General features: G+C 28.0%; 2 protein-coding genes and 1 long non-coding RNA gene across 3 annotated transcripts; 2 read left to right on the top strand and 1 right to left on the bottom strand.

The window, feature by feature from the left end:
• The first annotated feature begins 705 nt into the window (after nt 1-705).
• Nucleotides 706-1509, top strand: LOC136075890 (uncharacterized). The gene has a single exon (XM_065789332.1). The coding sequence runs from the start codon at nt 706-708 to the stop codon at nt 1507-1509; it is 804 nt and encodes a 267-aa protein (XP_065645404.1).
• Nucleotides 1510-16742: 15233 nt separating this feature from the next.
• On the bottom strand, nt 16743-17581 carry LOC136076408 (uncharacterized). The gene is made up of 3 exons (XR_010636247.1): nt 17363-17581; nt 16993-17238; nt 16743-16917 (listed from the first exon to the last, which is right to left on the bottom strand). It is a non-coding gene; the product is annotated as an uncharacterized LOC136076408 (long non-coding RNA).
• Nucleotides 17582-18505: 924 nt separating this feature from the next.
• On the top strand, nt 18506-22839 carry LOC136076768 (uncharacterized). The gene is made up of 5 exons (XM_065790214.1): nt 18506-18667; nt 18958-19287; nt 21871-22219; nt 22344-22589; nt 22665-22839. Exons 1-2 carry the CDS (start codon nt 18611-18613, stop codon nt 19264-19266), a joined length of 366 nt encoding a protein of 121 aa, XP_065646286.1. The 5' UTR covers nt 18506-18610; the 3' UTR covers nt 19267-19287; nt 21871-22219; nt 22344-22589; nt 22665-22839.
• The last annotated feature ends 2071 nt before the right edge of the window (nt 22840-24910 follow it).

The following is a 24910-nucleotide window of genomic DNA, read 5'->3' as shown; positions in this document are numbered from 1 at the left end:
ATATATATATATATATATATATATATATTTATATATATATAATATATATAAATAATAATGTATATATATAATAATAATATATATATATATAATAATAATATATATATATTTATATATATATATATAATAATATATATATAAATAATATAATAGAAATATTTTTATATATATATAAATATATAAAATATAAACTAGGAAAAGCAACTGGACCTGATAACTTTTGTATGGAATCTTTTATGTATGGTGGAAGTAGATTGCAGTTTTTTATTAGTATTTTTTTTAGTTTGTGCATTAAATTCAGTTATTTACCATCCACGTTTTGTGAGGCCACAATTATTCCATTAGTAAAATCTAAATTGGCTGATTTAACAGATGTGAAAAACTATAGAGCCATAGCTGTGTCCTCTGCTATGTCAAAAACTTTTGAGTCTTTTATTGCAGAAAATCAATTTATACAACATTAATAAAAATGATGATTAACAATTTGGCTTTAAACAAAATCACTCAACAACATCATGCTCAAACTATTTTAAAAAGACTGTGCAGTATTACACATCTAGAGGAAGCCATGTATTTGCTTGCTTCATAGACTTTAATAAAGCATTTGACAGTGTCAATTACTGGCTGTTGTTCAAAAAATTATTAGATACTGGTCTGCCCAAAAAACTTGTTAGTTTGCTTGCATTTTGGCACAGTAATCAACAAATGTTTGTTCGATGGCAGAAAACAAAATCAAACAGTTTTGGAATTGGGAATGGGGTTCGTCAAGAAAGTATATTTTCACCACTTCTACTTAACTTTTACATACAAGATTTGATTTCATCAATATCAAACCTTCGTATTGGATGTAATATAGGTGGTATATTCATGAATGTGTTGGCCTATGCTGATGATATGGTTCTAATTGCGCCTTCTTGGTTTTCTCTTCAGAAACTAATTAGCTTTACAAATAAGGAATCTTCCTTAATTAACATGTTCTTTAATACCAAGAAAACTGTATGTATGGTGTTTAATCCAACTCAAAAATCAAAAGTTATATCAAACTCCTTCCCAGAATTATGCGTGTCAGGATGTGAAATTGCTTTTTTTGAATCTTTCAAATACCTTGGTCATATAATTAAAAATGACCTTACCGCTGATCTTGATATAATCAAAGAGGTAAAGGGCCTTTACACACGTACAAATATCTTAATTAGACGCTTTCATTTATGTTCCACCAGAGTGAAGGTTAAACTCTTTAAAGCATATTGCATTTGTTTATATGGTGATTCTTTGTGGCAAAATTATAATGATAAAACAATGGCACGCCTTCAGTATTGCTACAACAAATGTGCTAAAATGTTTTTCGGATACAACAAATATGATAGTACATCTTACATGCTTTTAGAGTTCAGATTACCATCTTTTCATACAATTATCTTAAACTATAGACATGCTTTTCGTAAACAGTTGATGGCTTGTACCTTGGTGAACCACTCAATGAATTCAGTTAATCAAAGTTTAAAATAATACTTTTCTTTTTAAAAAAAAAAAACTGTGGACCTGGCACCTAATTTGTACATGCCCGTTGTCTGAAATATATTTTATTTATTTATTATTTATATATATATATACAAATATATATTTATATAAATATATATATATATATATATATATATATATTTATATGTATATATATATATTATATATATATATATATATATATATATATATACATAAATATATATATATATATATATGTATATATATATATATATACATATATATATATATATATATATATATATATATATATATATATATATATATATATATATATATATATATATATATATATATATATATATATATATATATATATATGTAAACATTTAAACATAGACATTTTATAAATATTTATATTTAATCAAACTTATTTAATGAGAAAGTTTACTGTTTTATTAAAAATAAAAAAATTTAAACTTTGATATTTTTGAGCATTCACTAAAATTTTGATTATGTTAATAACTGCAAGCATAACATTGTTATGCTTGCAGTTTTAAATTCATTTTCCTGTCCACAAAACACATCAAATTAGAGGGTAACTAAATTAAGATTTAACTTTTTTTTATGTATATATATGCAATTTAGAATTTATCAAAATGTAAATATATATATATATATATATATATATATATATATATATATATATATATAATATATATATATATATTATATATATATATATATATATATATATATATATATATATATATATATATATATATATATATATATATATATATATATATATATATATATATATATATATATATATTTCCATAACATAGATGCAACTTTTAAATGTTTTTCTCTTTTTTAAGGATCTCAGCTATCTTAACTTAACGACTTTCAAAACAATATGACTTTCTCAACTGTTAGAAATGATTTTGATAGTTGAACCTAGAAATCTGATGTTTAACTATAGAATCATAAACTAAGAGCTAAATTGAATTCAAAAACATTTTCATGTTTCTATAGCAAAGAAAGTCTATAAATTCTATAGCAAAAGTATTCTATAGCAAAGAAATGCAGCATTATTCGATAGTGAGTTTTGATCAAAAATTCTTATTTTTCATTTTGATAAAAAATATGAAAATTTTTATAAATTATTTATTTGTGGTTGTTTATTTATTCTTTTTTTCTAATGTGTGTAAGTTTTATAATTATTTTCATTATTTTATAATATTATTTATTTATGATGGTATTTTTGTTTATTACTTTCTGCCAAGCTGCTATGTATTTTTTACACTATTTAATTTGCACCTAATAAGGCAAACAAACAGGTTTAAGTTGGGAGTTACTAAAAAATAAAGAATAGTGTTAAATAGCAAGAAAATGGTTGACAGAAGACCTTAAAAGTTGAAGATTGTATGAGTTAACAAAAGGAGATGTTGGGAGAGAGTCCTTAAGCTTTGGTGAGCAAAAAAAAAGTTGAGTCCTTGACAAATAGAGTCATTTAGATAAAAGATTTTCAGGAAAATCATTACTTTAGATTAAAAAAAGTACAGGATATATTATATCCCTGTAGTTATTGGAAATGAAGAGGAATGTTGGCTTTCAAAGATAAATAATTCTGCAATCAGAAAGAAATGATTTAATAATTTCAAAAACAATCAGCATGGTACATTTTATCTAAAGCTTTTGATATGTCAGCAAGTCAGCCATAAAACCAGACGATTGAAATCCATATTGATTGTTGGAGAGTAAGATGTTAGATTTGAGTTAAAATGTTAGCTATTGGTTGGTTAAAAACTCAAAGAGCTTATTATAAAAAAGAAAATATATTGAATTATAGTTGGATAATATAGTGTGCTCTAGAGTTCGTAAAAAGTAGATCCACAGAAGCCATTTTTCGGCAGTCAGGAAAACAAGATTCAGTCAAGCACTTAATAATATTTCAGAAAGGATTATAAAGAGTTTTGGAGAAGAATTTTGTATGACAGAAATTTTGTCTAGACCACAACCCTTACAATTTTATTTAAATTAGTAGATTAGGTAGTAGAGTTTACTTAGTAATGACTTAAGCAACGTAAGCCCAAATTATTTGGATGTATAACAATGGGTTAATTGGTTTAATATGAATGACAGAAAAAGGTGTGGTCATTAGATTAAGCAGAAAATTTCTTTACAAATACTTCTGCCTTATCCTGGGGATAGGTTTTAAGAATAGATCTACAAATTAGAGTTAAAATATTAGACTTACCTTTGTTAATCGCCCTGTTGAAGTTTTTCCAAAAGTCTCTAGAACCTAACTTCTGAGATAAGATACAAGATTTTGCACACTGAAAATAATGAAGCTATACATCACACTGCACCTTTTTACATTGATTTCCTGGCTTGCAACTAACAAGAAGAAATAAAAGCTTCTATTGCTGCCTGCCTTTCCAATAGTAATCATTTTTGTTACATCATTTTACGAATTTCTGTCATCAAATCTCATTTTATTAAAGCGAAAAAAAGTTTGGATTTCTTGTTTTGATAAAGAATAAGATTTTTTGTCAAGATTAAGTAGGTACAAGAAAAAAGTTATCATCTGATGCATTTATAACGCAATTCAATAACTTACTTTCTAACGATCAATATCGTTTCTGGTCTTAAGGTTCTACTGCTGATTTCTTAAGTTTTGGTAACTTTAATAATCAACTGCTTTTACTATATCTTATATAAAAAAAAGTAAGAAAGTTCTGGCTCCAAGTATTCAAAAAACCTTTGCTTTTCACATTAACAAAAGTTATCAAAATCTTTTCTCTTCATTTTCAGTATTAAAGTTACGCTAGATAGGCAGCACTCTTCGTTATCCTACCACAAGATTTTATCTTTTAACAGAGAACACCTATAAATACCTCTGAACCTTTCTGACCGTTTTATTAAAGTCATCCTCAAAGAACAACATTCTTCTTCATTTCTTGTAACTTTTGGGTACCTTAGGGATCTATCAGTGGTCCTGTTTGTTTCTTATCTACATTAATGGTATTCTTGATTACCTTACATCTAAAGTGGCTCTACTTGCCGATAACTTAACTTTATACATCTTGACAAAAAGTCTTCTCTTTTCTATTGGTTAAAACAGGCAGCGGATCTTGAATCTGATTTCACTTCTGTATCAGATTGGGGCTTGCAGTTACTTTTTATATTGAAGAATAGGTACCCTCTCGCTGAGTCCTATTTTTCACTGAGTTCTCTTCTTTCTTCTTGAATCATCTTTCACTTCTGACCTCTCTTGAAAACCGTATATATAATCGGTTGCTAAGTTAGTATTTTCTAATGTTGCTTCTCCTTCCATTCTCTACCTCTACAAATCTCTTATTCGCCTTATTAGAACTCTCTTCCATTTTCATGTTATCCTGACTCATACAACATGCAACTTTTCAAGTCATCTGTCAATCGTTTTCTTGCTCTTCAACTCAATTCTTTGTTTTTATGTAACTTCTCACTTAATAGTGGTTGGTTGCAGTCTTGCTGGGAGTGAATCTGAACAAAAAAAACATGTTTCATTGTTGCAGTGTTTCTTTATATTTTCTTGAAACACTAATATGGTGCTCAAATAAGTTTTCGACGTTTCAGCACTGGTTGTTCTTTTATGCAAAACTTTAAATACATTGTTTTCTCTTGAAAAATAAGCAATTTAGAGTTCTCTTTCATTGTTGTGTTTTCTTGATTCATAAAAGATTTTAAGCAATTCTTCTAGTTAACCGTTTTTTTGTTTTCCAATTGTTTTCCTCACTTTTGTAATAATTCTTTATTAAGATGATTTATGATTACCTTATAGTTGTATTTTTTTACTTGCTGTTGACACAAAAAAATGTTTAATGAGTACTTTTCTTATTTAGTGTGTCGATTTCAAAAATAAACTTTTAAATAAGAGCTGTAAAATAACCCTTTTATTATATTTTTATGCAATTCATATAGATATCACTTTCTAAATATTTAATCCTTATTGACCTATTTGTCAGGGAGGGCTAGCTAGTTTTATTTCGTCGTTATGCAAACATTTAACAATGTTATCCTCAAGTTCTAATTAATATATATAGTTACAATCTGACTTGGGCAAGTAGAAGACAAAATGTCTTTTCATCAAAACTCTTTGTGAGATAGAGAAAAATAAGTTTTTACAAGTTATAATATTATAAAAAAGAGTGAAATTAAAAAGTTTGAAAAAAAAAAATACTAAAAAGTTTGATGATAAGTGTAAAGTTTGCAAAAAAGAAAAGCGTTTTTAAAAAAAAAATTACATATCGGAAAAATAATGTTACATATCGGGACATATACGTATCGTAATGAACGGTAAATATAAAAATGAAAGCCTTTATATACTGGTATTATCAGATTTTTAACCTAAAGTTGAATTGTGTTTGGTAATTTTTGTTTTAAAAGCTTTGTTTTAAAATAAGCCATTTTAAGACTTTAGGGGTTATACAAGGGTTTTTGTTTTGTTGCTAAGGCGTTGCTAAGTATCAAACCCATGAATAATGCAATTTTTAAATATTTTATATTATCAAATAATGCAATAGTACAGATGGTTATATCAAATGAAAGAGGATAAAAATCGGAAAAAGATGAGTCCAAAAACTAAATTTCGACATTTTACTCCAAAATCAGTATTTTTTTCAAAATAAACCCGAATGAAAGTTTTATAGAAAGCTGCTAAACCATTTTTAATTTAGCATTAGTATCAGATAGTATCAGATAGTATATATGAAGGAGCTTATTTAACTCTTTATAAACATATATATATGTTCTTAAAAGAACAGAGCAATTATAAATTAGTAGAAAATCACCTAACAAAATTTCTTTACATTTAACATTGTGTTTCATCAAGAAAGACTCATCAGAAGTAATGAGTCTTCATTGATAAAACACAGTGTTAAATAAAAAAAAATTTTGTTAGGTGGTGTTTTACTAATATATATATATATATATATATATATATATATATATATATATATATATATATATATATATATATATATATATATATATATATATATATATATATATATATATATATATATATATAAATATATATATATATATTTATATATATATATATACAGTATCGGACAAAACGAGTGCAACCAAATAATGCTACTTTAGTTTCTTTATATAAAAGTGCTGCATTTTTTCAATTTAGAGAAATAACTATGTAACTGTTTAGAGACAAAGTTCTTCAAGTTTTATTCATCACAAAATTCATTATTTGTACACGAAAATTAATAAATTAATCAAAAGTATTAAAAAAAAGTTGATTTCCTTCTGGACAAACAAGTGAAACTCGACAAAATGTTGACCAAGCCGTATTTCGCTATCAACATTTCGTGGCGAATCCTTTGTAGTCGATAACAGTCTTGCATCTTCGAGGCATAGATTCGATCAGGTGATCAATGAAACTTTGTGGAATCGCTGCCCAGGCCTTTTGGATTTGTTCAAACAGTTGATCCTTATTACGAACACCTTCACGATTAATTATGCGGTTGACGATCTCCCACAGGTTCTCGATAGGGTTGAGATCCGGAGATTGAGGCTAATCCATCACCGATAGGTGGTTGTCTTGAAACCACTGCTTGACTACTTTTGCAGTGTGTTTCGGATCGTTGTCTTGCTGAAAAACCCATTTTATTGGCATATTCCATTCAGCATGAGGTAACATAACATCTTTCAGGATATTTTTATACATGAAACGGTCCATTATTCCATCGCTTCGATGTATTGGACCTAGACCGTTAGCAAAAAAACACCCCCAGACCATTACATAACGCCTCGATTTACGTTACTGCCATAAGACCTTCGCGGTCTTATGGCAGTAACGTAAATCGAGGCGTTTTGCGGCCGGTCGACGTACACGGCAAATGCCATCGCTCCCAATGATGTTGAACTTCGATTCATCACTGAACAGGACAGTTCGCCATTTCTGCTTTAATATTAAGTAGTTAATATGAGATGTAGCAAATAGGAGTCTTTTCTTCTGGTTTTTTAATGAAATCAGCGGTTTCTTTGCAGGGCGTCGAGAAAACAATCCGGCTTAAACAGCACGTCGTCTGATTGTTCGGTCCGATACAGGCAGCTCTAATTGCTTTTGTATCTCGACTGATGATATCCAGGGGTCCTTCTTGACAGATCTGACGATCATAGAATCCTCTCTAGAAGTGGTGGAACGCGGTCTTCCACTTTTGTTATCTGCTGCCAACTTCCCCGTAGAACGATATTTGGAACATAGTCACGGTCCATTTTTTTACGCGATATTTATCACAAATACTTTTTTGTGACATTCCACTTACGTAATCGCTAATAATTTTTTTTCTTAGTTCCAATCCAAGACTGTCGGGAGCCATTTTTGCACTTGAAGTCACAAAAATAATAAAAATAAATAATCACGCTTCTCAAGGCTTACCGTGTTACACTTATCTTGTGATGATACAATAATGCTCTGTGGAACACAACGTCTTGGTTGGATGTGGACTGCATTGATGTAATGAAACACTTGTTGTATTTCACTTCTTGTATTGATGTTCTTCGATAAAACACTTTGATAAAACTCACATCAATAAACTGTCTTGATAATACTGACTGATTGACTTATACTGACCATATACTGACTGAATTACATGTCGATTTACATGTCTCTTATATAGTAAAATGAACCTGTGTGAACTTGTTCTGGAAGATTCTAGATGCTTCTTTTCGATGCTTCTGGAAGCTTCTGGATGCTTCTGAATGTTTCTGGATACTTCTGGATGCTACTGGATGCTTCTTCAGGAAACTTCTGGAAGCTTCTGCATGCTTCTGGAAACTTCTGGATACTTCCTTTAATTATTAAAAAACTTCGGTGACGTTGACACGGACCAGACTTAAAAAAATGAAACAAACCAAAAAAGCTGCACTTGTTTTGTCCGCTGCAAAATGGCACTTGTCAACAAAATTCTGCCTGTGTGCTGATTGCTCATGTCATGGCATGCTATGACTCCAGACTCCTGAACTGTTTGCTGTGGTAGTATAGTTCGTTTCGTTTTTAAGACATGTAAAATTAGGAACACTTTTTAGTATTGTTTGATGTTGGTTGCAAATGTTTTGTCCAATACTGTATATATATTTGTGCAATTTCTAAAGCGGCAATGAAATTGGGCTACCCAAAAAGACTTTTTCTGGTTACGGGACTGTAAAAGCCTCAAACAAAACTCAGCTGTAGCACGTATCAAAATTCGTTCCTATAGAGTGTATTTAAATATTATTATTGTTATTCCATTTATTTAACACCATATTTTAATTCCTTAATTAATTTACAATGTAATATAGTAATTTACATATTAGTAATTTACAAGGTAAAAAGAAAAATAAGAAAGTTATTTCTCGTGATTTTCAGTTAAGAATTTTTCCTCAAGAATTTGTTTAAAAATTCGTCTTTGTTTTTTGCATTCCAGCACTATATTGCATACTCCAAAGTTTGCTCAACTTCGGAGGAAATTTCACTTTTAAACAGTGCTATTTTTACCCTTTTTTTATTTTGAATTAAATTTTGAAAATTTAACATCTGAAAATGGCGTAGGTCCTGGATATCGCCAACAAACGAATGTTGAAATAAAGGGTGTTTCAGCTGCGAAAAGATAATGTCTGCAGGTGTTTTGTTATTAAGAAGACGATGGAACAAGTTTAATTTATTTTGTTAAATATTTTTTGAAATTTTCTGGATTTTGAATAGCGAATTTGTATAGTTCTTACTGTGTTTCGAAATATTTAAAAGCGATTTTAGCGCACTCCTTCCAAGTACATCTAGCTTTTTCATCAAAACAGAATTATTTTCACTTAGCTCTATACCATAAGTTAAGGGAGGGACTGCCAACACTTTATATATAAGAAATAGAGCTTTGGTGAACAAACCGGATTCCAGATTGAATAAGAGTTTGAACAACATTTTTTCATCAACATTTTTATAACTGAGTGAAGCAAAAATTGAATGTTTAGTATCCCATGTGAATTCCAGATGTCTAAGTTTATTCTGAAGATTTTTTTTATTACGAGAAATCGTTATCGTATTGGTTTGTATTTGTGCTTTACCTGAAATCAAGAACTCAGTTTTAGTGGCATTTATTTTAATACAATTTAAATTACTGTAAATATCGCATGTTTTTATGAGCTTTTCGAGACCAGAGAGGGTAGAGCTTAAAAGTATGATATCATCCGCATATGCTACCACACCAGTAAAGTTATCGTATATAGACGTGCCAACAATACCTTGATTTTTAATAGATTCAAGAAGACTTTCAGTGTAATGATAGTGTAATTAATACTTTGGGCAATTTTTGGCTGCTTTAAAAAACTGACAAAATATTTCAAAAGCCGATAAGCGCGGTTGCTAAGCTTTTAGCGTTTTTTGAAAATCAACAAACTTAATGTAGTTAGTAATAAGTCCAATCAACTCTTCTGAATCTGCAAAGTAGTTAGCAATAAGTCCAATCAACTAATCTGAATCTGCATTTAACTGTAATAGCAATAACTTTAATCAACTCAAAGTCCAAGCGACTCAACTAAAACAAGAACTTCACTCATTAGGCCGGGTAATAAAAAAAAAAAAAAAGCAATTGTCTTTACTAAGCGTTTTTAGAGTAATTTTTCAGCTTTACGTGAATAAAAATTTAAGGAAAATTGCTGATATTTTCTTTTTACGAAAAGCTGACCAATTACTGAGTAAAAGCAACTGTTTTTTTTTATTTACCCGGCCTATTGCTTGTTTTAAATATGTTGATCTGGGGTTAACTTTGCATTCTTAACTATAGTACTTTTTTAACTGTAGTGTTTTTTTCTTATGACCATTATAAACAACACACTGATCAATCGGAAGTCTAACAATTCCCTAAACTGTAGCATCATCTATGACAAATGGTTTCATAAATAAAATCAATTACTGTATTAAAAATAAGGCATATCTCTGTTGGCTTTCTTCCAAATAAAGAAACCATATCCATGTATCTACATGTAAAAGCAAGTCGTTTTAGCAAAGTGAAAAGTTTTTCTAGACCACTGGATGTAGTTCTCTGTGCGTTTACAATTTTTTCTGAGATGCCAAAACATCAATGGTCATGAGGTCTTTTTTTTTTGAAACAATAATTTTAACATTACACATCATTATATTTTTTTTTTTATTTATTTTAGGTGCCCCAAGAAGTCCTAACGGTCTTGTCACAGAGCACCGCGGAAATGCATTTAACCAGGAAGTCCACGCCTCCTTCCTTACCGTGACGCGAAAATATGTCCAGAGTTCGTTTCGAACCTGGATCTCCTGCTTATAAAGCAAGCGTTCTAACCACTGCGCCACGGCCGCACATATATCAAGTATTTATATCACATTTGCAATATGGATATGATTCATGGGAATCGTTTGACTCGATTAAAAGTAAAAATTCATAAACATCTGCTAAATCTTTAGCGCAGCCTAAAAAGACTAAATCTCTTACAGATTTTAAGCAGAATATAACCGTCATTGTTGTTAACGGTTATTAGACGCGTGTTGTGAAACAAATGCGAAATGGTTTTAGTCAAACGACGTGTTCATGACAAACGCCGTTGTCAAATGTTGCCCGCGTCTCGTTGCTAAATCTCTCCCTAATTTATATGAGCCAACTGTTGGAAAATAAAGACATGTTCAATACAGTCGTCCCCCGGTTAACGAACTTAATTCGGAGTACGAACTAGTTCGTTATCCGAAAAGTTCGTTAACCGAAACGCGTTTTCCCATAGGCCGCCATTAAAAAATTTTTAATTGGTGGATTTTGCCGAAATAATGGGGGAAAAAATTCAAAAAATTGTCCAACTTGATAAATAAAATAGGCAAAGGTGAAATGATTGAAACCTGAGATTTATGCACTTTTAAAAATTGAAACAAATTGAAATTGTGCATGAAAATTGCTTGTCAAAGTTTTAGAAAAAACTAAAAATTGAACATGAACATTGCACAAAAATAGAAAAAAGCACAAAAATGCATGAAAAATATTAGTGAAACAAGAAAAGAAAAAAATGAAACAACAAAAGCACACCCAGCACAACCATTCACCTCCCAGGCTTCCATGACACTCACAAAACTGAGTAGGAAATTCTGGACGGCGCGCCCGACCTTCACGCGCGTGTGCACGCTATTTGGCGGTCCCGGTTCGTTAACCGAGTTCCGGTTCGTTAACCGGGGGAGGATTTTGGGCAAACTTTCGGTTCGTTAACCGAAAGTTCGCTAACAGGGTGGTTCGTTAACCGGGGGACGACTGTATAAATTATAATTTCCATTTTTTATGTTGCTATTAAATTATTGTTACTAAAAAATACATAAATAAAGATTGAAGCCAAAATTGTTAATTTCATAAGCTATGGCTGTTTAATCAAAAGAGGTTAATTTCTTAAGATGATGCCGCGTAATAAAGTCGATTAATTATATAAGCTTTTAACGGCTGCATTTAAATCAAAAGTAATAATTAAAAAAAAAAAAACTCATGAAAAAGCATGAATTAATAAAACTAGTATGAAACAATTTAAAAAAATAAACATACAATTTCACGTATATCTTCAAAGTTACATACGCACCGTTACATAAATAATACGTTATTATAAATTAACTGCAATTAACAATAGTATTTTAAAAATTCTTTGAAGTTCATTATCGTTGCCAAACATCTACTTAAGCATTTATTCTTCGTACTGCTTATTTCCCAAAAATAATTTTATGATTAGATTACGATAAGATCTCACACAGCGATTTGTTGTAGATACAAAACATTTAAGTTGAACAACCAAGTAGAAAATTAAAGAATTAGTTAATAAAAAATAATTGTACAAGTTAAAACTATCTATATTGGAAACAAAGTTCACTCAAATTCCGATCATCACATTTTATTTGGAAACAAAATTCACTCAAATTCCGATCATCACATTTTAATTGGAAACAAAATTCACTCAAATTCCGATCATCATATTTTATTTAATAATACTCTAAATCATCTGCTTGTGTTTAGAATTAATAAAAATTATACCTTCATCTCTTAAAATCCTCAATGCATTCCGTGTTATCTAAATAAACAAGAAAAAAAACAAACACCTTGAAAGCAAGAATTTCAACAACCAGAAGATTATATACTACCAGTATAAAAATACTACAACTCACACACAAGTTGTCAGAAAGTTTCTGTCTGGAAGGTATTTGTTTTAAAGCACCTGAACCACGTCAAGGTTCCTTCCTATTCACATGTACGCTTTTTTTATGCAGAACGATTGAAAGCATATGACAGAAAAATACACAATCAATTAGCAAACTGCTTTTTCTTGCACATTCTCATTTCTATTAATAAAATTGAACATAAAAGAACAGGGAGTGTAATAAAAATGGACTCTAAAAAAAAAATCTGAAAAAGTAAGCATAAACTTTTAAACATATTAAAAGTTAAAAAAGAAAATTTTGGAAATGATAATAAACTTTAGATGACAATCTTCTTGGAAGGATAATTCATTATTAGACTGGTTCTTCTAATAATGCCCTTTATCTTTTAGATTTATTTGAAAAACGCATTGAAAATGTAGTTGGACCAAACCAAGCTCCTAATCTTTAGCCTTAATAGCCTCAAAAACGTTAAGTCTATTACTCTTTTCTACAAATACTATCATGTTGAGGCAAAAATATTGTCCATTATTACACACCTGTATAATAATTGACAAAATTTAAATATAAAAAATACAATATAATTTTTTTTTTTTTTTTACTATTTTGTTTATTATTAGAGTTGTTTCAATTTTACCATTTTAATGGTAAAATTGCAACAACTCTAAAACAGGGTAAAATAATATTCGAAAATAAAAATGTGCAAGTTACTTCTGTAAGTGTTACTCCATCAGGAAAAGAGAGCTCCATATATAGCATTTTATCTAAAAAGTGTATTACAAATAGATATATTATAGTGGACTAACTTGACAGTCACTAAAATAACAGAGCACCAGAGGTTTAAACAGAACACAAACAAACATAAAGTAACTAAAAGCTAAAGTAACTAAAGAGTCAACACCACATCATAAGAATAAACAGAACACAAACATACATATAGTAACTTATGAGTGAGTCAATATTGTGCCAGAGGTCTCCACAGGACACAAACATACGTACAGTAACTTATAGGTGAGTCAACATTGAGCCAGAGCTTTAAACAGAACACAAACAAACCTACAGTAACTTACGGGTGAACACAAATAAACATACAGTAATTTTTGGGTGAGCCAACAGCGCCAGAGGTTTAAACAGAACACAAACAAACATATAGTAACTTACCAATGAACTTGACATTACTTTATATACTTGGTTTCCTTCATTTTATTTTTATAGTTCCTCCAATAATTAATAATTGTGAGCTGTGGGGCAGTTGCCAGATAAAGCTGACCTAAAATAGAATTTATAAAAAGCATTCAGAAATTTCTATTTGTTTGTTTCGAGTCTATTAATAAATCTACAAACTCAGTTAAACATGTATTATTAAGACAACTTGCAGCTTCTTTCCAAGCTTATATTTAAATTCCAGTCTCATTCTGTTATTAACAGCACGTTTAGGGGGTTGCCACAAATATTATCATAATTAAGCATTTTAAAAACCAATCTATAATATGTGAAAAAACATATTATACAAAAAAACAAGGTAGTCGGTAGTTGCCTTTAACAATATATATTTAAAAATAGGAAAAGCATATTTTAAATAATGAAAGTCTATAGGTTTAATTTTTCTTTTATTTAAAACAATTTTGACACTTGTTTCTAAAACTTTATTGCTAATAATGATATCCTAACCTCTGATTAAATAATGATATCATAACATCTGATTAAATAACATAAAGAAAATAATGCTGTGTAAACAGTTTATAACTTACTGAATAAGTACAGATTTATCAAACTTCGCATTTTTGATAAGGTTTGTTTCTCCATTAATAAATTTTTTTTGATATAAGAACGAATGAAAATTGTTAAGCATTTTGACTGATTTTTGATTTATGACTAATTTTTCATTCATGTTAGTGAACACAAGTTTTTTTTTTTACAAGCTAAACAAATCCATGACTTTTCAGCATTTATTTTATTGAATATCTCATCAGATATATTTTCAGATTTTTTATGGTACCATTTGCTGCACCTATCACACTGTACCATACGAAGATTGGTATTTTTTGCCTGATACCATACCCAATTTGAACGGCATGAGCAAGAAATTTCTAAAGTGATTAATTTTTCTTCATTAAAACATGATTTTGATTTGCTAACTGAAAAGGCAGAAAAATCTCTTTTTTTAATGCATTCAATAAAATGTTTTTTAATTTTGTCTTTGTCTAGAGTTAAAGCTCCAATATCAAATTTGTGAAGTATGTTTAATGCATTAGCAATTGCAAAAACGCCACAATCCACACCATTAGTTTGTTGTTGACATTTGAGTACATAGATGGTTAAGATTTTCCCTTTAGTTTTATATGTATTGCATATTTGCTGCTTAACATGATCCTTCACTTGGCGATGGAAAAGACTGTCATAGCAAAAAATTGTGTCCGCTGGACAATTCACATTAGAAATGGTAATCCAATGATATTGTCCAGTATATAATACTTGAACAAAATCATTCTTTCCCTCACGAAACATATATTTTTCACCTAAAATTGTATCTTGAAACCAGACTTCATATGAAACTGATTTCAAAAGAATTTTTTGGGTAGCATTGATACTTACATCTGTCAGCATATCATTGTTCTCAATAGCGTCAATTTCAGTTTGTGGTAACACAGGCAAGTTGTGTCAAACACAATCCATTCAATACTTTCATCTGTATTATCTTGTGAAGAATTATATTTTCACTTGCATCTATGTGTTCAGACTTAACTAGGACTTTATGATTTTTATTTGATTCAATTTTTAAACTGCTTGATGCCTTCAACTTTTCTGCACCAACTCCATGCCTCCCCAAATATAATGCAACCTTCTGTTTTAAAGGAACGCTTAATGCTTGTAGCTGACTCTTATTTTTTAGAACAGGCTGCAAATGAATACCTTGTTCATTTGGAATGCATTCTTAAAATTATTTTTTAACTTTTTTTTAAATATCAATTCCATTATCTAATTTCTCTTCATTTTCAATAAGATATGATTCATTAATTAACTGCTTAGCTATTTCTCGAAACAAGAATGTTTTTTTTTTAATTGGAATTTGTTGATTGGAAATTAAATAACATACCAAACATGTGTTTTGTTTGGGAAGTGATTCCAATGTTTTTATGCTACAATCTACTTCTCTGTCTTCTGCTTTGTTGTCTGTAATAAACAGTTCATTTCGAGGCAATAAAGGTTTTCTTCCAAAAGAAATTTCTTTATCCAAGTTCAAAAACAGTGAGTAAATGTATAATTGAGATAAATTGTACCAAGACCATGAAGGAAACTCATTAAAAACTGCAAAGAAATGCTTGGAAAGATACCCAGTTTATTTCCAATCCTGGAAAGTACAATTTGGCATAGTGACTGAATCGCCAAAAGCTAATATGATGGAACTCAGCAGAGTTTGCAAAAGATGAACATGTAAACTTTCCAGTCTCTTTAACAAAAACTCCAGACAGATCAATATTTGAAGCTAGACACATCTTTTGCAAGCAATATTTAACAAAGTGTCTTGGTCTATGATGCAAAAATGTGGGTAGGTATGAAATATAATGGCGGAAATTTCCACTATGTCTTGTATTGATGTCACAATACCTAAAAAGTTATGTTTTAATATGTTGTGTCAAAAAATAGTGTAGCACCAGTGTACTTTGCACAATAAGTGAAATATATTTGACATTTGTTCTTTTTTTAAAATTTGTTAATGGTAGTTTGCCTGAAACAAAACTTAAAATTAAAATAAAATAAAAAAAATCATTTTTTATGTCAGATATTCCCTTTAAAATCTCCCTTTTAATTATTTTGTGCTCACTAGAGTAGACTCTTTATCAAAATGTATATTAAGTTATATTTAAGTTATGTTGTATTATTTCAAATTTTTTAACTTTATAAGGAAATAATGAACACTAAAGTAAATAAAGAACACTTTTACATGTTTTGATAAAGAACCTTTGCATAATAATTATCGTAAAGGTTTTTTTTTTAATAACCTATACTATTACTAAATATTCTCTTCTATTAAGAACAAAAAAAAAAAAAAAAAACTAAGTACCTATTATATAAATCTGGAAATAAGACTAGTCTTCAATAAGAACAGTAAGCATGGTTGATAAACAAGAGTTACTATGCTTTTTCAGGTATGAATGTTTGAAGGTTTCATTTTGCCATTCAACTCCATTGTTAGTATTAATACTGACCATTAATCTGTCTTTACGATACAAGTATCCTCACCTCTATTAATAAAATGGTACAGAATTAAGTATGAATTTAGTATAGAATTAAAAAAAAAATTTTAAATAAAATAAAACCTCAATGTGGTAACCATTGCTTTTCAAGCCAATTAAACATATTTTTATGGTTTGGATTTAAATAATGTTCACATTTTTTTAAGTTTTCAAGGGCTTTTGCTGAATCAACATTTGATTGAGCTCTGGGAACTTTCCTTAACTTAGCTAGCATTTCTATTTTAATGTCACTGGCAATATTATTTACTTTATTAAACCAACGTTTCCACACTTGTTCCCGATGAAAGTCACATATGAGAACTTGGCACTCTAAAAAATTTAATATATAAGTTGAAACTTGATTTACTTAAACATAAAACCACTTAAATATAAAGTGATTCAGTGAGGGGACTTAATAAAATTAAATATGCAGCTAATTAAAATCTTGAAATACCTTGATATAAAGATTCAATAGCATTAATCTTTTCATATCATTGATATCATATGAAAAAGAAATTTTTTTCCATTTTGCAGTTATTATTTTCTACTTAATCCTTTAAGTTAATGTAATACTTTAGGCTTCATAGAACAAACAAGAGAGGCTGGCTAAAATTATTTATAAATTTAATTATATCAAATAAAATAAGGTTGGTGCATGCTTCCTTACCGCAAAGTCAGGTGGTGTCTTTCAGTCCGCAAAACTCGTAAGTCTATTTCGCATAATTATTTTTTACATGAATACTTATTTTATTTGATATAATTAAATTTATAAATAATTTTAGCCAGGCTCTCTTGTTTGTTCTATGAAGCCTAAAGTATTACATTAACTTAAAGGATTAAGTAGAAAATAATAACTGCAAAATGGAAAAAAATTTCTTTTTCATATAATAAGATATGGGGAAACGATAAGAGTTTAAGTTTGTTAGAAGATTCAAGTGTTATTAAGGGTAATTAGATAATTTTATGGTATTATATACTTTATGATATATATTATATAATTTTATGTATTTTGTGCATTTGTAATTTTTCCAAATTTGAAACTTTTGTTTTATTTTCACTCTTGAACTATTAAAGTCATTATTGATATGATATTTTGAGCAGAAAAGTGGATATGTGCAGAATCATACGAGAAAATACTCGCTTTGATTCAAATCTATGAGACAGAAACTGTGTCAAAGTTTACATGTTATTCTGCTGACAAAAATTTTGATAATATAGGTAAGAAAAAGTTTGTCAGTTACCAAGATATGGCTACCATAGTTTTTTTTGTGATATTAAGTTACTTTATACATAATTGACTAAAAATTATGAGGATGACTCAGTATCTTTTAATGGTGTTCCATTCATGATTGTAGTAAGATTTTATTTCTTTTAAATTATGTTAGTTTTATTTAATATAGAAAATAATAAATTATTATTAATAAATATTTGACTAATAAAAGTTAGTAAAAAGGTTCTTAATTCCTTTGCCTATAACCAACAAGTTTTATAACTAATAAACTGATTGCTTTATAATTCAAAAGATTTTCTTTTTGTTCTTTTTTCTGAGAATTGTTATATAGCTTTTTGAAAAATACTAGTTTATGTTGGTGCATTTTTTTAAATTTCTCTTTAGATTATAGAAGATAGTAAATGGAAAAGAGTAACATCCTCAAAAAAAATTTGTGAAGCAATTTTAAAAAATGAAACAGTGGGAAAAAAAATGTTTTCAGTTTTTCTTCCATCAAGGAGTTCTCACATTGGTCACTTTACTGGAGATGTAAATAATTTTATTAATAATTGTATAACATAATCTGATTTTAACAATAACCAATTTTAATCACAAGTTGTATAAATTGTTGATGTTTTAATTTCTATATTTTTTACTTTATAGCTTAAACATTTTTCTTTTAAAAGTTCTTTTTTAAAAATTGTAGGCACTTAACAAGTGGCTTTTCCCTTTATTTAATTAATTTTTATTTAATTAAAACCAATCAACCTTTAAACCACCTTCAGATTTTTACATTTTTTATTTAAATTTTCTGATAATTCTTTCTTTTTTTTTTTAAGGCTGCTGGTATATCCCAGCCAATTGATGCAAGATTAAAAGAAGAAATATTTACATTACCTGAATTTATAACAAGTGTTGATGAAATGCGTAGGAGATTAGAAATCATTGTTACAACAAGAGAAATGTTTAAAAATAGTATATTTCCATCTAAATCAAATAAAAGATTCTTCCCATCGAAAAAAACTATTCGGTGTTACATGTTGGAAGCAGTAAGAAAGAAAAGGTATTCAAACATTGACCAAGAATGTCTTATAAAAAAGGTAGAACAATGGAAAGTTGAAAATCCTCACAGAAGATTTTATCTTTGACTTAAAGAATAAGTAAAAATTGTATGAATTTAATATTTTACTGTGAGTTCTCTTTACTTAACTTCAGTTTTCACCAAAATATACAGAAATGAATGTGTATATATTTCTTTCCTTGTGTTCCTTGTGCAGGTTTAAATAATAAAATAATATATTTATTTTGAACACTATATTTAAATAATAGGCTTTTATAAAATATTTTTGTAGTGCACATTAAGGTAAATACTTTAAAAAAAAATTCAAATACACTATATAAATAACTGTTCTTTTATTTTGATAATGTTTTATATTTTCCAAAAAAATATGTATTTAAAACAGGGCTCCCAGACACTCACTGTTTTTTGAAATAAAAAGACAATCCTTCATTTTCATGATAACGTGTCATTTTGCTTTTGCATTCCTTGTTCTAATCTGATTGCATAGGACAGTAAAAATTATCATAACTAATTTTCAATCATTTTAATCACTGATTTTTAAATATTTATGTCTTATAAGTAATCCATTAAAAAAAGTTTAAGGTAAAACAGAAATGTAAGATTTAAGAAGATAAAAAGACCTCCCACAACTAACATTCAGGTATCCAACATAAATTAAACGTGATGTTTAATTATTATTTTTTTAAATTTATATTTAATTTGGAAATAAATCATTTAATTTATTTCAGCTCATTACTAAATGATATTTACTTTTAATAAACCTTCTCTGAAACTATTTTTACGATACCTTTTTTAACTACAATACCTATATTATCACTTACAGGAACAGATTTTACAACAAAAGAATACTTACGGAGACATTAGCATTATCAAGAGCACCTGTGTACCCTGTACACCTTTGAGTATCAGTTATTTTTTTTTACCCCATAAGCATCATTTATATATATATATATATTTATATATATATATATATATATATATATATATATATATATATATATATATATATATATATATATATATATATATATATATATATCATATATATATATATATATATATAAATATATATATTACATATATATACTCACATATATGTACACACATGTATATTATATATATATATATATATAATACATATGTATATACAAGCACATACATATAAATAAACGTATATATATATATATATATATATATATATATATATATCTATATATATATATTTGTTGAACGTCGTAATAGCATAAAATAAGTAATTATTTTTAAAAATAACACGATGTTTTTTATTCTTGACATGTTTCGTAAAATTTTATTTACATTTTCAAAAGATTATTTTACAATAATAAAAAACTCTGAAATATATATTAAAAAATAGAAGTCTTTACAAAGAAATATTAACGGACAAAAAATTATACATAATAAACCAATATATTTATTACAAAATAACTTGGTAAATAACCAATTAAAATAACCAACTGTCAAAAAAATATAGATATATATATATAAATAAACTGACAGTAAAAATAAATAGATAAGTTTTTAGTATAATGTAAAGCTTGTTTATTAAGTGAGGGACTTTCCCATTTAATGTGGAGGGCTTCTTTTATCTTAAATTTGTGTTTGTTTGGGGCATTATCCAAAATCTCAAAAGAATCACAGTTAGCCAATTTTTTGCAATTAAGAGATAAATTAAGTGTTTAAATATATGAGATTGTTTATCACTTTTAAGGTGCTCATTTATTCTAGTTGCCAAGTGTCTGGAGGTTTCTCCAATATAACTGGCATTACAGCCAGCGCAAGAAAATTTATAGACAACATGAGATTTAAGCAGTTTAGGAAGTGACTCTTTTAAGCAAAAACAATCTTGTATTTTATTAGTAGTGAAAATTAATTTTATTAGAATATCCTTACAATATTTATGAACAATTTTTGAAATTTTCCTTTTAGTGTAATTAGAGTACATTCCAATGTATGGAAGCTTAAAGTATCTTATATTTAAGCTATTAATTATGTTAGACACAGAGGGTTCATTTTCTTATCAATATAGGATTTAATTTCATAGTCAATAATTTTTTGTGGAAATTTATTATTTTGTAAAACTAATGATAGATTCTTAATATAAATAAAACCAAACCAAGAATTATTAATTTTAAATGTACGATCAATCAAACACCGAACAAGTCCAAATTTGTAGCAAGAGGGAATAAAACTAAAAAAAATTTTGTAAAAGACCTGTATACGTTTTTTTGTGATAAACTGAAGTCGTAAACGAATAGAATTTTCAATAAGTACATCTAAAAAAGCAATCTGGTTATCTTGTTCTTTTTCCATACATAAATTTCAAATTTTTATGTGTCTTTATTGAGGTGTTTGAAAAATTCTTGAGCTTCGTATTCAGAATTATATATATATATACCAGAATAATATATATATATATATATATATATATATATATATATATATATATATATATATATATATATATATATATATATATATATATATATATATATATATATATATATATATATATATATATATATATATATATATATATATATATATATATATATATATATATATATATATATATATATATATATATATATATATATATATATATATATATATATATATATATATATATATATATATATATATATATATTTAGATGAAGTCAAAGTTGAATGCTCAGCCGTCGAAAGCACCGAAGATGAGGATGAGATTGTTGTAGAAGCATCTAGCAATAGTTTTTCATTTGTTTATGAAACTGAAGAATGCAGAGGTTATTAAAAATTACCACTTACGAAGCAACAAAATATTCTTTACCACTCTTTTTTCTTGTTGTAAAATCAAATGTGGACTATCAGATAGTAGGTGCCTTTATTTCTGAAGGAGTCAACAAAAAATATTCAAAGTGCTCTTGCCAAAATAAAAGAATGGAATCCTAATTGGAGTCCTATATTTTATCGTTGATTATTGTGCTGAAAAGATTAACGCTATTGAATCTTTATATCAAGGTATTTCAAGATTTTAATTAGCTGCATATTTAATTTTATTAAGTCCCCTCACTGAATCACTTTATATTTAAGTGGTTTTATGTTTAAGTAAATCAAGTTTCAACTTATATATTAAATTTTTTAGAGTGCCAAGTTCTCATATGTGACTTTCATCGGGAACAAGTGTGGAAACGTTGGTTTAATAAAGTAAATAATATTGCCAGTGACATTAAAATAGAAATGCTAGCTAAGTTAAGGAAAGTTCCCAGAGCTCAATCAAATGTTGATTCAGCAAAAGCCCTTGAAAACTTAAAAAAATGTGAACATTATTTAAATCCAAACCATAAAAATATGTTTAATTGGCTTGAAAAGCAATGGTTACCACATTGAGGTTTTATTTTATTTAAAAATTTTTTTTTAATTCTATACTAAATTCATACTTAATTCTGTACCATTTTATTAATAGAGGTGAGGATACTTGTATCGTAAAGACAGATTAATGGTCAGTATTAATACTAACAATGGAGTTGAATGGCAAAATGAAACCTTCAAACATTCATACCTGAAAAAGCATAGTAACTCTTGTTTATCAACCATGCTTACTGTTCTTATTGAAGACTAGTCTTATTTCCAGATTTATATAATAGGTACTTAGTTTTTTTTTTTTTTTTTGTTCTTAATAGAAGAGAATATTTAGTAATAGTATAGGTTATTAAAAAAAAAACCTTTACGATAATTATTATGCAAAGGTTCTTTATCAAAACATGTAAAAGTGTTCTTTATTTACTTTAGTGTTCATTATTTCCTTATAAAGTTAAAAAATTTGAAATAATACAACATAACTTAAATATAACTTAATATACATTTTGATAAAGAGTCTACTCTAGTGAGCACAAAATAATTAAAAGGGAGATTTTAAAGGGAATATCTGACATAAAAAATGATTTTTTTTATTTTATTTTAATTTTAAGTTTTGTTTCAGGCAAACTACCATTAACAAATTTTAAAAAAAGAACAAATGTCAAATATATTTCACTTATTGTGCAAAGTACACTGGTGCTACACTATTTTTTGACACAACATATTAAAACATAACTTTTTAGGTATTGTGACATCAATACAAGACATAGTGGAAATTTCCGCCATTATATTTCATACCTACCCACATTTTTGCATCATAGACCAAGACACTTTGTTAAATATTGCTTGCAAAAGATGTGTCTAGCTTCAAATATTGATCTGTCTGGAGTTTTTGTTAAAGAGACTGGAAAGTTTACATGTTCATCTTTTGCAAACTCTGCTGAGTTCCATCATATTAGCTTTTGGCGATTCAGTCACTATGCCAAATTGTACTTTCCAGGATTGGAAATAAACTGGGTATCTTTCCAAGCATTTCTTTGCAGTTTTTAATGAGTTTCCTTCATGGTCTTGGTACAATTTATCTCAATTATACATTTACTCACTGTTTTTGAACTTGGATAAAGAAATTTCTTTTGGAAGAAAACCTTTATTGCCTCGAAATGAACTGTTTATTACAGACAACAAAGCAGAAGACAGAGAAGTAGATTGTAGCATAAAAACATTGGAATCACTTCCCAAACAAAAGACATGTTTGGGAAGTGATTTCAATTCCAATGAACAAATTCCAATGAAAAAAAAAACATTCTTGTTTCGAGAAATAGCTAAGCAGTTAATTAATGAATCATATCTTATTGAAAATGAAGAGAAATTAGATAATGGAATTGATATTTAAAAAAAAGTTAAAAAATAATTTTAAGAATGCATTCCAAATGAACAAGGTATTCATTTGCAGCCTGTTCTAAAAAATAAGAGTCAGCTACAAGCATTAAGCGTTCCTTTAAAACAGAAGGTTGCATTATATTTGGGGAGGCATGGAGTTGGTGCAGAAAAGTTGAAGGCATCAAGCAGTTTAAAAATTGAATCAAATAAAAATCATAAAGTCCTAGTTAAGTCTGAACACATAGATGCAAGTGAAAATATAATTCTTCAGCAAGATAATACAGATGAAAGTATTGAATGGATTGTGTTTGACAACAACCTGCCTGTGTTACCACAAACTGAAATTGACGCTATTGAGAACAATGATATGCTGACAGATGTAAGTATCAATGCTACCCAAAAAATTCTTTTGAATCAGTTTCATATGAAGTCTGGTTTCAAGATACAATTTTAGGTGAAAAATATATGTTTCGTGAGGGAAAGAATGATTTTGTTCAAGTATTATATACTGGACAATATCATTGGATTACCATTTCTAATGTGAATTGTCCAGCGGACACAATTTTTTGCTATGACAGTCTTTTCCATCGCCAAGTGAAGGATCATGTTAAGCAGCAAATATGCAATACATATAAAACTAAAGGGAAAATCTTAACCATCTATGTACTCAAATGTCAACAACAAACTAATGGTGTGGATTGTGGCGTTTTTGCAATTGCTAATGCATTAAACATACTTCACAAATTTGATATTGGAGCTTTAACTCTAGACAAAGACAAAATTAAAAAACATTTTATTGAATGCATTAAAAAAAGAGATTTTTCTGCCTTTTCAGTTAGCAAATCAAAATCATGTTTTAATGAAGAAAAATTAATCACTTTAGAAATTTCTTGCTCATGCCGTTCAAATTGGGTATGGTATCAGGCAAAAAATACCAATCTTCGTATGGTACAGTGTGATAGGTGCAGCAAA

This window comes from Hydra vulgaris, chromosome 02, assembly GCF_038396675.1.
Source record: "Hydra vulgaris chromosome 02, alternate assembly HydraT2T_AEP".
Lineage (NCBI taxonomy): Eukaryota > Metazoa > Cnidaria > Hydrozoa > Anthoathecata > Hydridae > Hydra > Hydra vulgaris.
Note: the sequence above shows the minus strand (reverse complement) of the source record. Positions and strands in the feature narration are given on the sequence as shown.

Excerpts from the sequence above, each read along its gene's own strand:
- LOC136076768 (XM_065790214.1), top strand. The coding sequence starts at position 18,611 with ATGTTTTCAGTTTTTCTTCCATCAAGGAGTTCTCACATTGGTCACTTT. Across the intron at positions 18,668-18,957 it reads TTGGTCACTTTACTGGAGAT|GCTGCTGGTATATCCCAGCC; the intron begins GTAAATAATTTT and ends TTTTTTTTTAAG.
- LOC136075890 (XM_065789332.1), top strand. The coding sequence starts at position 706 with ATGTTTGTTCGATGGCAGAAAACAAAATCAAACAGTTTTGGAATTGGG.